The 13,557-nt window shown below is 42.9% G+C and overlaps 1 protein-coding gene across 2 annotated transcripts in view; it reads left to right on the top strand.

The window, feature by feature from the left end:
- CCDC91 (coiled-coil domain containing 91) overlaps positions 1 to 7,161 on the top strand; it is a 417,526-nt gene extending 410,365 nt beyond the window's left edge. For both annotated transcript variants that reach the window (XM_019935888.3, XM_073788901.1), the window contains one exon: positions 4,171 to 7,161. In XM_019935888.3, the coding sequence (XP_019791447.1) occupies positions 4,171 to 4,257 (87 nt within the window). In that variant the 3' untranslated portion in view covers positions 4,258 to 7,161. The remainder of the gene's footprint in view (positions 1 to 4,170) is intronic.
- Positions 7,162 to 13,557: the final 6,396 nt, after the last annotated feature.

The following is a 13,557-nucleotide window of genomic DNA, read 5'->3' as shown; positions in this document are numbered from 1 at the left end:
GTCTAGGAAAGGCATTCTTGATGATTTTTGAAGACTCTCCCGTGTGTTAGATTCCTCCACTGAGCAGGACTGAACACATCTCTGGGGGTCACACCCACCTAGATTAGGTTTGAGAGACCAAGGAGTTTGGTTCTTGCCTCAAAGTGTCCTCTCTCTGAGGTAAATTGACCACCTCACCTAGTAGTTCCAAAAGACTGAATCACATTTAAGCTATCTTTCTTCTGAGAAACTATCTTTGAATTAGTGAAAAATGTTATAATGTGTGATCACCAATCCTTTCATTTAATAAGCATTTTTGAGTCCCTCCCGAAATCCAGGCATTGTACTAGATTCTGCAGATACAGAGACGAAGGCACTGTCGATGCCCTGGAATCACCTGGAGTCTAGTGAATAAGATGTTCATGTGAACATGATCAAAACCCAGTGAACTCACCTCTCAAGTCAAGACTGCACCAAGTGTCGAGTGTGCCCCGGGTGTTGGGAGAGGGTTCACAGTCCAGGAGGAGCATAGGCTGAGCAGCTGATGCATGAGTGGGGGGTTATCAGATGAGAAGCAGGTGAATGGCATTGCAGGAGGAGGGACTAGTACCAAAGGTACCAAAGAGGGGGAGACCATGACAGTGGTGTAAGGGGAGTCAGTGGTGCCAGGATCAAGGTAATACATTGAGCTCTCTGTCTATGCAAGAGCTTTCCTGAAAAATGAACAAATGCTTGGTGATGCTCACATGCTTTCTTGCATTCGAAGTTCAGCAAATCTAAAGATACTAATTCAGAGCAAAAGGAAATAAAAACTTTTTGCTGTTTCTCTGTGATGCCTCAAGACAAGCGCCAAGGGATTTAGGGATTATGTCTCCAGAATAGTCAGGGTTGCTTCATGGGCATGTGACCTGCAGTCCATAGGGCCCCATGCTCAGACCTCTGTACTTGGACAAAAGCTCTGTTGTTGTTGTCTTGAAAGTCTTTACTGCATTTTGATCAAAGGGTCCTGCAATTTTATATTTTACTGGGGCCTAGAAATTATGTAGCTGATCCTGAGAATAGGACATTTTCAGAGAATTTGAAACAGTTCAGTATTGTTGTATATAAAGTGGAAGGAGGGAGAGGTGGCTGATGAGGTTGAATAGGTAGGTAGTGGGATATATTGAAAGGCCTGAGAGGAGACAAGAACAAGATGGTGGAGTAGAAGGACTTGAGCTCACTTCCACTCATGAAAACACCAAAATCACAACTAACCGCTGAATAACCATCAACAAAAAAGACTGGAACCTACAAAAACAGATAACCTACATCCAAAGACAAAGAAGAAGCCACAATGAGATGGTAGGAGGGGCACTTTAGCGATATAATCAAATCCCATACCCACTGGGTGGGTGACCCACAAACTGGAAAATAAATATATCACAGAGGTTCTCCCACAGGAGTGAGAGTTCTGAGCCCCACATCAGGCTCCCCAGCCTGGGGGTCTGGCATCAGGAGGAGGAGCCCCCAGAGCATTTGGTTTTGAAAGACAGCAGGGCTTGAGTGCAGGAGTTCCACAGGACTGGGGGAAAAAGAGACTCCACTCCTGGAGGATGCACATAAGGTTTCACGTGCACTGGGACTCAGGGCAAAGCAGTGACTCCGTAGGAGACTGGGCCAGACCTACCTGCAGATCTTGGAGGGTCTCCTGGGGAGGTGAGGGTTGGCTGTGGCTCACTGTGGGGATAAGGACACTATTGGCAGAGACCCCAGAGCTCATCACTGTGAGCTGTCCTGAAGGTCGCCATTTTGGCACCAAGACCTGGCCCCATCCAACAGCCTGCAGCCTCCAGTGCTGGGACACCTCAGGCCAAACAACCAATGGGGTGGGAACACAGCCCCACGCATCAACAAACAAGCTGCCTAAAGTCGTACTGAACCCACAGCTACCTCTAAACACACCTCTTGACACGGCCCTGTCCACCAGAGGGACAAACCCCAGTTCTACCCACCAGTGGGCAGGCACAAGTCCCACCCACCAGGAAGCCTGCACGAGCCCTTGGACCAATCTCACCCACCAGGGGGCAGACACCAGAAGCAAGGAGGAACTACAGTCCTGCAGTCTGCAGAACAGAGACCACAAACACAGAGAGACAAAATGAGACAGCAGAGAAATATGTTCCAGGCAAAGGAACAAGTTAAAACCCAAGAAGAATAACTAAGTGAAATGGAGATAGGCAATCTACTTGAAAAAGAATTCAGAGTAATGATAGTAAAGTAAAGATGATCCAAGATCTCAGAAAAAGAACAGAGGCACAGACTGAGAAGATACAAGAAATGTTTACCAATGAGCTAGAAGATTTAAAGAACAAACAGAGTTGAACAATATAATAACTGAAATGAAAGGCCTGGAAGTCTGGCTAAGCATTTAAAATTTGCCTGTAGGAGAAGGACAGTCATTGAAGACTTTGAGTAAGAAAGTAGCATGGAGAGATTTGACTTTTAGGTCACTCTGGTGTAATGAAGGCAAGAGAGTGAAGATGTAACAAAGTTTTTCCCATTTAAAATTAATGCCTTTTCATTGTTCAGATTTCATTTATTGTGTTTACAGTTTTGATCCACTTCAAAATGCAAAGGTCTCTGAGAGGACTAACTGCTGTGATTAAGTTACATTTTAGGGTAAATTAAGGTAGCAAGATATGCAAGCACTTTTGAGAACTGGAGGTAGGAAAGACAGAACTGGAAAAACAGGAGGCAGAGGGCTCTGTGTGGAGGTGGAGGCCACAGAGAGGCTGGGCCTTTAGGGGAAAGCTTGGATTTCTTTTCATTTTCTACAATACCAGCCAGACCCATACATAAAGACTTTTTTCCTAAAGTTGCTTTTAGCTCTGCTACCCAGATTCCTTTATTGCAGTGGTACTCAAAGTGTGGTTCCCAGGAATGCAGCATCAGCATCCCATGGAACTTGTTAGAAGCACATTCTCTGCCCCACCTTAGTTGTACTGACTCAGAAACTTGGAGGCGGGCCCAGCCATCTGCTGTGACAAGCCCTCCAGGTGATCCTCATGCAGCTAAGAACTGTTGCATCATTGTAAGTTATCTATGTCTCTGAAACTCAGATATAGAAAAAGGTGGAAATGCCCATTTGGTATTAGAATGAATAATCAAAAGTGATTTTAATACCAAGAAAATTCAGCCTTGTTCTAAACATGATTTTACATGGATGTATGTTCGGTGAATGATCTAGGATATATATGATTGCAATACCTTCATAGGTGATAATTCCATAATTCCAGAGCCCGTTTAAAAGGACCTGTATTATTTGGATGAGTTATGAATCATAGCTGCTGGAGCTAATGGTATTTAGCAAAACAAGATAAAGATGATTCTTTTTTTCCTATGATCACTATATGTACGGGAAGAATGTTTAACTTGCACCATCATCTTCCAAAGGATCATCTCTGCTGATAATGCTGGAGTTTTTCATTTCTTTGTGCCTTACACAGCACCAATAGTATTGCAGCTATGTTAATACATGTCCAAAAGTCGCATTGGTTTACACAGTCTATAATATTTCTGAAATGCAGTCTGAGTTACTCCTAAAACTAGGATTTCTCAGATTCTTTCCATTGTCTTCCATGAGTAATCCAATATACATGAAAGGATAAAAAAGTAAACAATTTTGTGATAATTCACATTTTTCCAATGGAATTTTAAACAGTTTGACAGTTTGGTCTTGTTAAAAAGTGATATAAAATAAATGCTTCTTAGCAAACAATTGTCCAGTAAATATTATAATTCTGTCTCATATTCTCACAGTGGATTGTTTTCTGGGGCTTTCAGTGGAATTCTTTCAAATTAGAGCTCAATGATCTTCTTTATATTTTATCCAACGTTTGAAATACATGAACCTGTCTCTACTTACTTGAACAATGGCCTCTATTATGGTGTCTTTTTCTTTAAATCCAAATATTATACTCAGCATTTTAGGAATTCCCTATTCCAAATACAGGCAATTAAATTGTCTATAAGTTATTCAGAGCCTTAGAAAACGAAATGAAATAGGAGTTTGTACTTTGACATGAGTTCAAAAATGTGTACCGTTTGTCAATGCTACTCTCTTTCAAATAGTCCTCATTATCTTCTGGTTCTGCTGTTAACAGACAAAATAATCTGACACAGACTTCTCTAACAAAGATGTTTCTTTCCTAGGAGAAGTCTGGCTTTTCTCAACAATCAGGACTCAAGTTCTTGACCTTGAAGATGGGAGAGAGAACAGAATGCTTCCTGGGGCCATAGTGAGCTGGATTAAATTTGAAAACAGCCCCCAGGATAAATAGGGGGACACACATGGCATTTGTATTGTTTTTGCCAACGTCTAGGACTAACTTGGAGCCCACAGCTAGGGACTCTACAGTAAGAGAACACAAGTCTGGAACCTTGGAAACCCTGGAGGTAATGCCTGAAAACAGGGCTCAGATGCAAGGTTCACATCAGTGGCCTGGCCTTCCTTTGGCCTCGTGGCTCTGGGTTGATACCAGAACAAAAGTTATCAGCATCTTTTTCTGTTCAGTGATTGTTCACCCCACCACTGTTGTGTTGGTCTTATAATCTAGGGTCCCAAGAGTGTGGTTCTGTTTCACCCTCTTAGAAACCTTGATAAAGCAAGGAAGGAAACAAGTGTTTATGAAACCAACTTACAGGAAGAGATGAAAGAACGATGGTCTCATTTTGAGATATTTGAATATTAACTCAAATTAATCTAATTGGTAGACTTTTAAGCAGCATGGAGAAAATGTTTGGGAGCAAGGTTTCATTCTTAAAGCAAAGATGCTGGGGTCACAAACTCCCTTTTCTCCCTGAAGCCACTCTACCTCCCTTCACATCTTCTTCTTGGCTGGTCAAAAGGGGGAGCCCATTGCTGCTACTGTATTCCCCTTCTGTCACATTCTTGTCTGGTGTCTGAAGCCCAGACTGTTCTGTTTTAACTTCATCCCTCAGTAAAAGGCTCTAATGGGAGAACAATTCTTCCTGGATGTTTTAGAGGGACTGTAAATTGCACATCTGAAAAGTTCACTCCCTGCACCCATACATGTTCCTTATCCTGAAGGGCCTCTAATAGTTACAATATCATCACCTAGTTGACCAAGTGAAAAGTTTGGAGACACTTGATTCTCTAGGAAGTATTTAAGATATCATGAGGGCATGGGAGTGTTTATGGAACACAGAGAGCGGAAGGCAGAGATTTTTTGAAAGACAGAGGTTAATTACAGCCCGGAGTATGTAAAGGAAGACAGGAGATAGAGATGTAAGTGCAGGCTTTGTGTGGGCAGGGTTAAGTGTAAGGCTCTGAAAACCTCAGCTGGAGTGGACGCTACAGGGCTGGTGAAGGGCAGGAGGTGGGAAAAGTTCTAACAAGTCCTGCTTCCCTTGAACAGGACGCTCCTCTAACCCTCCAGACTCAAGGAAAGTTCCTATTTCCTTTCCTCCTCAGCTTCTGGTGAGAGCATTTCCATGTTGAAACACCCTAACACATGGGATCATTTCAGAGACAGAACAAGGTTGTGCCAGACAGACAAGAGGCTGGGAAGCATCATGATTCCATCTCACATAGGACACAGTCCGACAAGCAACGAACATATAATCTGAACAAATTCATATCTTTATCTCTCAGGACGCAGTCAAAGGTGGGGCTGGGGTAGAGGAAGTACATTTTTATGCCATAGAAAAGCAGCAAAACATAAAAATCCATTCTTCCCTATCTTTACTACTTTGCATACTCACTACTCTCTAATATTTTCTAGAACTCTCCCTCACTCTCAACTCCCAACCTCAATTCCCATTCTCTTTTCCATATAGTTCTTCTAGCTTCTCCAGATTGCCCCCAGCCATTTACTTACTTCAAACTGCATAACAAGGTCCACTGAATTATTTATTCTGAGCCCTTTAATGAGACAGATACCTTTACAATTTCAGTTTTTCCATCTGTTAATGGGAGCAATAACACACCTGAGAGTCCATCTACGACCTGACATACAACACTTGAACTTTCCATAGTAAACACCAATATAAAAATAAATGCCAAGTGGAATTATCATTGTTGTCTCATTGCTTGTACTGTTATTAGTGATTCTCTTTAGTGGGCCTCTTTCCTTCTTATACAGCATGCAAAAAAGATTAAACTAACCTATGATGTATTTTATCACCTTGCCTAAATAAGGGATAGAAGGTAGAAAAATGTTCTAGGAAGTCTCATGGCCAAATTGAACTCAAAGGTAAGCATACATCTCAGCAATATCTCTGAAGAAAGCACCTCTTTTATGTACAGGTTTTTTTTTGCACCTTAACATCAGAAAAACTTAGTAATTTCCAACAGTTCTTTTTTTCCTGCCCAATAGCTAGAAAATATCTAAGGAGTGAGTGCCTTCCCTAAAACAACAAACTATCTCTGCCCTCAGACAAAATAAGACGACCTCAGAGATTTGAGTTTCCACAGCCTCAGCAGTTGTAGACTATAAGCAGAATAGCAGGAGACTTTTCACCAATGGTAATGATCTAGTGATAAGTGTTTCATTGCCCCATTGGAAATCTATTTCTGGAAACTAAAATCAATGGGAAATCCTTGACTAGAGAAGGCTCTGAGGTTTAGCAGCTTAGAGAGCAAAGCTGGTAAAATGCTGACAAAGATAGTGGAGAAAACCAGGCAGATGGTAACTAGACATAGTGGTGATCCTTTCTGAAATGTATAGAAATAACATTGAATCACTGTGTTGTGCACCAGGAACTAACATAGTGTTGTAGGTCAGTTATACTTCAAAAACAAACAAATACACTCACAGAAAAAGAGATCAGATTTGTGGTTACCAGAGGCGGGGGTGAGGAGAGGGGGAATTGGATGAAGGCAGTCAGGAGGCACAAACGTCCAGATACAAGATAAATGAGTACTAGGGATGTAATGTACAACATGAATATAATTAACACTGATGTATGTTATGTATGAAAGTTGTTAAGAAAGTGAACCTAAGAGTTCTCATCACAAGGAAAATAATATATTTTTCTTTATTTTGTATCTATATGAGATGCTGAATGTTCACTAAACTTATTGTGGTTTTCATTTCATGATGTATGTAAGTGAAATGATTATGCTGTACATCTTAAATTTATACAGTGCAGTGTGTCAATTATATCTCAATAGAAGAATAAGAAGACAAAGGGGGGGAGGGGGGAGGGGGAAGGGAAGGGGAGAGGGAAGGAGAAAAAGGAAAAGGAGGAGAAAAAGAAAACCATGGGGCTTCCCTGGTGGCGCGGTGGTTGAGAGTCCGCCTGCCGATTCAGGGGACGCGGGTTCGTGCCCCGGCCCGGGAGGATCCCACATGCCGCGGAGCGGCTGGGCCCGTGAGCCATGGCCGCTGAGCCTGCGCGTCCGGAGCCTGTGCTCCGCAACGGGAGAGGCCGCAGCAGTGAGAGGCCCGCGTACCGCAAAAAAAAAAAAAAAAAGAAAGAAAAAGAAAAAAGAAAACCATCCGTCAGGGAGCATATTTATCATAACTGCATTAGAAACACTAATGATGGTAAGCATAGAATATCTCTATCCGAGTTCAACAGAAATGAAAGTTCTCAAACCACTTCTCAGGGGAACAGGAGTGTCCTCTGCTAGACACCTCTGATGATGTAGTCAGAAGGTGGAGTGGCCTGGAACCGTTTCTAGGGAAAGGTCCGAAGTTGCCAGGGTGTTTGACTCAGAGCTCAGCTTGGTGAAAAGACTCCGTAAGAACATGTTCCTGCTTTCCTCTCGATACTCCTTCTTTAAATTCCTTATCAACCGTCTCCCCTCTCCCAGATCAACTCAAAGATTTTAACAACAGGAAAATAACTTCTTACTCTAAAACAAAAATGTTCAGGATTTCTGCCCTAGGCCACCAGAAGACTGGTTGCTAGATGATTGCATTTTTAGTGTCTGTCAGTAGGTTCATGCTGCAGGACGTACACTTCGCAGGCCGATGGATTAGAAACTTCTCTTCAGTAAGGTGGCAGCAGGCCTACTTGAAACGTATTCCTCCTGTCAAAGTAATACTGACAGTAACGCTTACTGCACAGAGAGAGGGCATAATGGTAGAGAGCACGGAGCATGGAGGTAGATGGATTTCTGAGCATGGAGGTAGATGGATTTTCTCCACTGCTTACTGTCTGTTTCCTAAGCATGTTTTGTAACCTCTGGATGTTTTAGGTTTGCTCCACTAAAATGGAGATATTAACAAGGAAAACAACAACAGCAAACAAATTCAGTTGTTCACTAGGGGCTAAACATGATTGCAGTGTTTTGCCTTCATTAACTAAACTTAATACCTTCAACCGCCCTTTGAGGCGGGTGCTTTCGTTACGTGGCCCCTGAGTGTTCTCCACTCTCTGCCTTGAGCACCTAGACTTACTGGAGTCAGGTGAAGGATGATGACTTGCTTTATAGGCATTATTTCATTTAATATTCATAGCGATCAGAAGAGGAAGACACTCGTATTTGAGTGATGTGACACTTGCGGAAGCTGAAGCACAGAGAAGTTAAGTAGCTTTTACCCAGAGACAGTTAAGTAGTGGTGCTGGGAATTGCAGTCAGTCAGACGCTAACCTCCGTGCTCTTAAATATTATGCATCATGCCAGAGGTCCCCGTTTGTTAAAGGGGGATGAAAACCAACTCAAATAACATGTTTGTGAATGGGAAACATTTAAAAAGAATGGCTGAGGAGCTGTCTTCAATGCTTGCATCAAAATAAACAGAACTGATAGACACAATCAAAATCCCTGGCTTTAATTTTTTTGTTGTTGTTGGTTTTCTTTTTCCCCTTTGGTACGGGATTTTATGATGAAGTTTCCATGAGAAAAGGGATCCTGTGGTCATGTAAAATAATCAACAAAAAGAATGTAGGAAAGGGTACTGGTAAGCCATATGAGGAAATAGCTAACAAGATGTTTGTCTCTATACTGACCTGAAAGCCCCCAAACTTACTATTTCACAATCACAAGATGGCAATAAGCTGCCCCTAGAGGGCGCCAAAGTGATCATCACACCTTTTTTTTTTTTTTTTTTTAATCTCTATTTCTGAAGATCCGGATCTGGCATGGATCCCCTGCATCTGTGAGGGTTTCTGGATGGTCCTTAAAAAGCTCCTCAGGGCCTTCCTCTGGTTTGGGTTGTGGGCCAGGGTCACCCAGAAAGCTTAAATGCAGCCGCTGGGTGATAAAAGCCCTGCGGTAAATTGACTTCCCCTAACCGCAGGGCGGCGGAGAGCGTCTAATGCAACCACAAAGTGGTTTCCTGGCACAGAACTTTCCCAACCTTTGGAACAAGATACCAGGGGATGTTGTTTAGTCTCCATCTTGGAAATCTTTCTTTTGGCCAGAGGAAAATTCTGATATCCATCAGTCTGAAATCAGTTGGACACAACCTGAGGTGGAGATGGGAGACAAAATGCTGTCTGCAGGGTCTCCCAACCCCAGAACCTATGATCTTAAAGGAGATGCTTATCTAGTTAATCCTGAAACAGGCGTGCACACAAATGCTGGCGGGATTGACAAACTATGTAGGATATCAGAGCTCTTTGCAATATGACAGACTGGTTTTTCTAAAAATGTTAATAGAAATGCAGTTTTCACACAGAATTCTCAGTCCCCAGTGAACCTCCAGAGCCTTCAGGTTTGCTTGCAACACCTAGCTTCTTGCTGTCAGCTTGACATGCATTCCTTCTAACAGATGCCCTCTCTCAAGGTCACTGTGTGAAGCTTAAACAGAAACACAGGCCTCTTGCCATCAGGCGGTCACTTCGGGAACCCTGTTGTGAAGAAATTGAGATTGACAGTGTTAAGACCTTGAGTTTTTTCTTTAAAATATTGCCACTCCTTATTCTTCAGCACTGCCTTTGAGCTAGAAATTGATGTACTTAATGGCTGGTATTGGCTGATGAGACTAAATTACATGAAAGAATGGCTTTCATCGTATTGCTCAATTTAGGGATTTCTTTCATTTCAAAGGCAAAGTTAATTACCTCTAGAAAATGTTAAGCAATTATCCACTAGTAATAGCAGGGAAGATGCTCCTAGAGCAGCCAATTCAAGGGGGAGGGAATTTGGAGGAAAGGTGGGAGACTTTTAGATTTGAATGAATGCTGAAAAAATGAAAACTATATTAAGCTTTTAAAGGCTTTAATGGGGAGAGACGAGGCTGTTGCTTTAGCCCTTCAGCGGCCTTGGCCGTCTGTTCACTCCATTTTTTTCTGAGAAATTGGAGGAAAGGCCTACTTGAGGCACATTCCATATGATTTGTGCCATGCCCTCCTCCTCTACTGCTTATAACCTAGAGTGGATGTGGTTCAAGTCTCTGGGAGGTCACCTAGGTGGGAGCTCTGCATTCATGATGAACAAGAGCGTAGCCTGGAGCTTTCAAATCGCATTCAGGGATTTCCTACCTTGCTCTGTAGTAAAATGCTCACAGTTTCTGTGTCATGCTCTTGGAGTTTGAGGCTGAGTGGTGTCGTTCAAAAGCCTGGGCCCTGCCCCAGCACAACACACACAAACACAGACACACACATACAGAGCTAATGTATCTCTCCTACTCATGCCCAACTGCAAGTCACTGAAGATGGATAAAGCTTTCGAGTGGAATTCTCTGCAATTTGCTGACGTCAAGATCCTGTGGCAGGTGGATACGGAGCTGAACAATCAACACCTCCTGTTCTTCCTTTGATTCCTTCAGTACAAGGAGTAAGGCTGTACTTCCCGTGGTAGAGCTCGTTCATTCATGCTCGACTTTCCTCCCCGCCATAAACACACGGTTCTCATGCAGCCCCAGTGTTTCTTAGCATCTTAGAAGAAAGCTGACCGGCAGATACCTGGAGATGCTTTTGGGGAGTGGGCCCAGTCTGGTGCCTAAGGGCGGGGGTGTGGGCATTGAGATGCTTCTGTAGCCAATAGAGCTGGACAGATGACACATGTACACCACCTGGCCTGATGCCTCGCTGTAGGTGATAACCCTTATTTTTTTTTTTTTTTTTTTGCGGTAGGCGGGCCTCTCACTGTTGTGGCCTCTCCCGTTGCGGAGCACAGGCTCCGGACGCACAGGCTCAGCGGCCATGGCTCACGGGCCTAGCCGCTCCGCGGCATGTGGGATCTTCCCGAACCGGGGCACGAACCCGTGTCGCCTGCATCGGCAGGCGGACTCTCACCCACTGCACCACCAGGGAAGCCCGGTGATAACCCTTCTAAAAGCCACACTGGGGCTTCCCTGGTGGTGCAGTGGTTGAGAATCTGCCTGCTGATGCAGGGGACATGGGTTCGAGCCCTGGTCTGGGAGGATCCCACATGCCACGGAGCAACTAGGCCCGTGAGCCACAACTACTGAGCCTGTGTGTCTGGAGCCCGTGCTCCACAACAAGAGAGGACGCAATAGTGAGAGGCCTGCGCACTGCGATGAAGAGTGAGCCCCGCTTGCCACAACTAGAGAAAGCCCTCGCACAGAAACGAAGACCCAACACAGCAAAAATAAATAAATAAACTCCTACCCCCAACATCTTAAAAAAAAAAGCCACACTGGCTGGAGACTGACCACTGTTCAAATAAAACCCTGTACCCACATAAATGCATTTCTGCTCTTTTCTCTCCAGAAAAAAGCAATTCCCTGATTTCACGGACTAATCCTAAAATGATCTTAGAATCTCCAAATTAGAGCTCTTTAAAATTGCAGTATTAATCTTGCATGTGCTTAGGCCTAAACAAGACAGAGTTTGATCTTTAAATTGAAGCTCAGAGTTTCGAGGATTCTGCAAGGGAGAGAATCATCGTTTTGCTGTTGTGAGCACTGAGATGTCTGGATTCTCATTTCTGATAGGTAATAGCCACTGTCACAATGTAGGGCCTATTTTGGACAGTTTAGGACCTACTGTTGAGGCCTATTTGAACAGTGAAAGTAAAGAAAAATAAGAATACATCATGCAAGAGGTCTGCCAGCTAATTCAAAAGGAAATATAAAACGTTTTTAGACAGAGAGTGAAATTAGTTAAGTTCACTTTACAGAAACCATGTTATCTAAACAGACTTGCTTTCCTTCTTTTCCTTTTGCAAATTTCCCAGGGTATTTTGTCACTTAACTGGGCAAAGTTCAGTTTCTAACCATTGCCTTTTTCACAAGCCATGTTCTAGCTTTTTCACAACTTTGGGCCTACCTATCCCTGTTTATTCCCAGTTGTGAAATATCACTGAAATGTTAACTACTAGAGCTGGAAAGAAACGTCAGAAACTTTGTCTCATCCTTTCATTTTATGAACAAGGAAACAGAGACTTAGACAAGGGAAGGAACTTTCCTAAGTCACGTAGCTAGTTAATGGCAAGATTGGCATTAAAAGCCAGCCTTCCTGACTTCCAGTCCAACAAAGGTGGTCTCCAAATGTTACCTATGACATGAGGTTTTCTCTGAGATGTGACCAGCCACTGCAGGCCTCCAGGCTGAGAGCACCAAATGCAGCCACAAAGGAAAGGAACGGGCAGGACCACAGGAAGGTTTTAGATCTCCGAGGTTACCCTTCTTTGCTTTCTCTCAATATTGGCTCTCTGGGACAAAGCGCTGTTATTCTGACTCAAGAAATCACCTGGGCACTTCAGATATTGGGTTAAGAGTGTTCTTTCTTTTTTTAATTGAAGTATAGTTGATTTACAATGTTGTGTTAATTATTTCTGTACAGCAAAGTGATTCAGTTATACATATATATATATATACATTATTTTTTAATATTCTTTTCCATTATGGTTTATCATAGGATATGAATATAGTTCTCTGTGCTAGACAGTAGGACCTGGGTGTTTATCCATTCTCTATGTAAAAGAGAGTAAAAGAGAGCAGAGTTACATCTGCTAACCCCAACCTCCCACTCCACCCCTCTCCCAACACCCTCCCCCTTGGCAACCACCAGTCTGTTCTCTATGTCCGTGATTCTGTTTCTGTTTCATGGATACGTTCATTTGTGTCATATTTTAGATTCCACATATAATTGATGTCATATGGTATTTGTCTTTCTCTTTCTGACTTACTTCACTTAGTATGATAATCTCTTGTTGCAGTTAGGAGTGTTCTTATGTTCTCATAAGGATGGCATCTCATAAGATTCCATGGGGGTTACTACGTTTCAATCTAATGTAAGTAGATACTAAGCCTAAAGTTAAATCTTTAAAGGCAGATTTCTTTAAGCATTGCAATATAGACTTAGCCCCTGCTTATATACTAGAGCAAGTTTGATGACTATATGGTACCCATCCATTTATTCATTTCCTCAGTGATTCATTCAACAAATATTATTGAGCACCTAGTCCATGTCAGGCAATACAGTGGTGATAGGGACAGGCATAGCCCGGTTTCCTCAGAACTTATAATTTAGTGGGTGTGACAGGTATTGAACAAGTTTTTACAGTAAATTATGGGGGACACACCACAGAGCTGCATCAAGTCCCTAGGTTGATATTCCAGCTCATGGCTCTTGAGGAGGGTAGTTTGGAAAGTGGTGGGGACATTTTAGGTTGTTACAGTGCTTGAGGGAAGCTGCTGACTTCTAGGAATCAGG

This window comes from Tursiops truncatus, chromosome 11, assembly GCF_011762595.2.
Source record: "Tursiops truncatus isolate mTurTru1 chromosome 11, mTurTru1.mat.Y, whole genome shotgun sequence".
Lineage (NCBI taxonomy): Eukaryota > Metazoa > Chordata > Mammalia > Artiodactyla > Delphinidae > Tursiops > Tursiops truncatus.
Note: the sequence above shows the minus strand (reverse complement) of the source record. Positions and strands in the feature narration are given on the sequence as shown.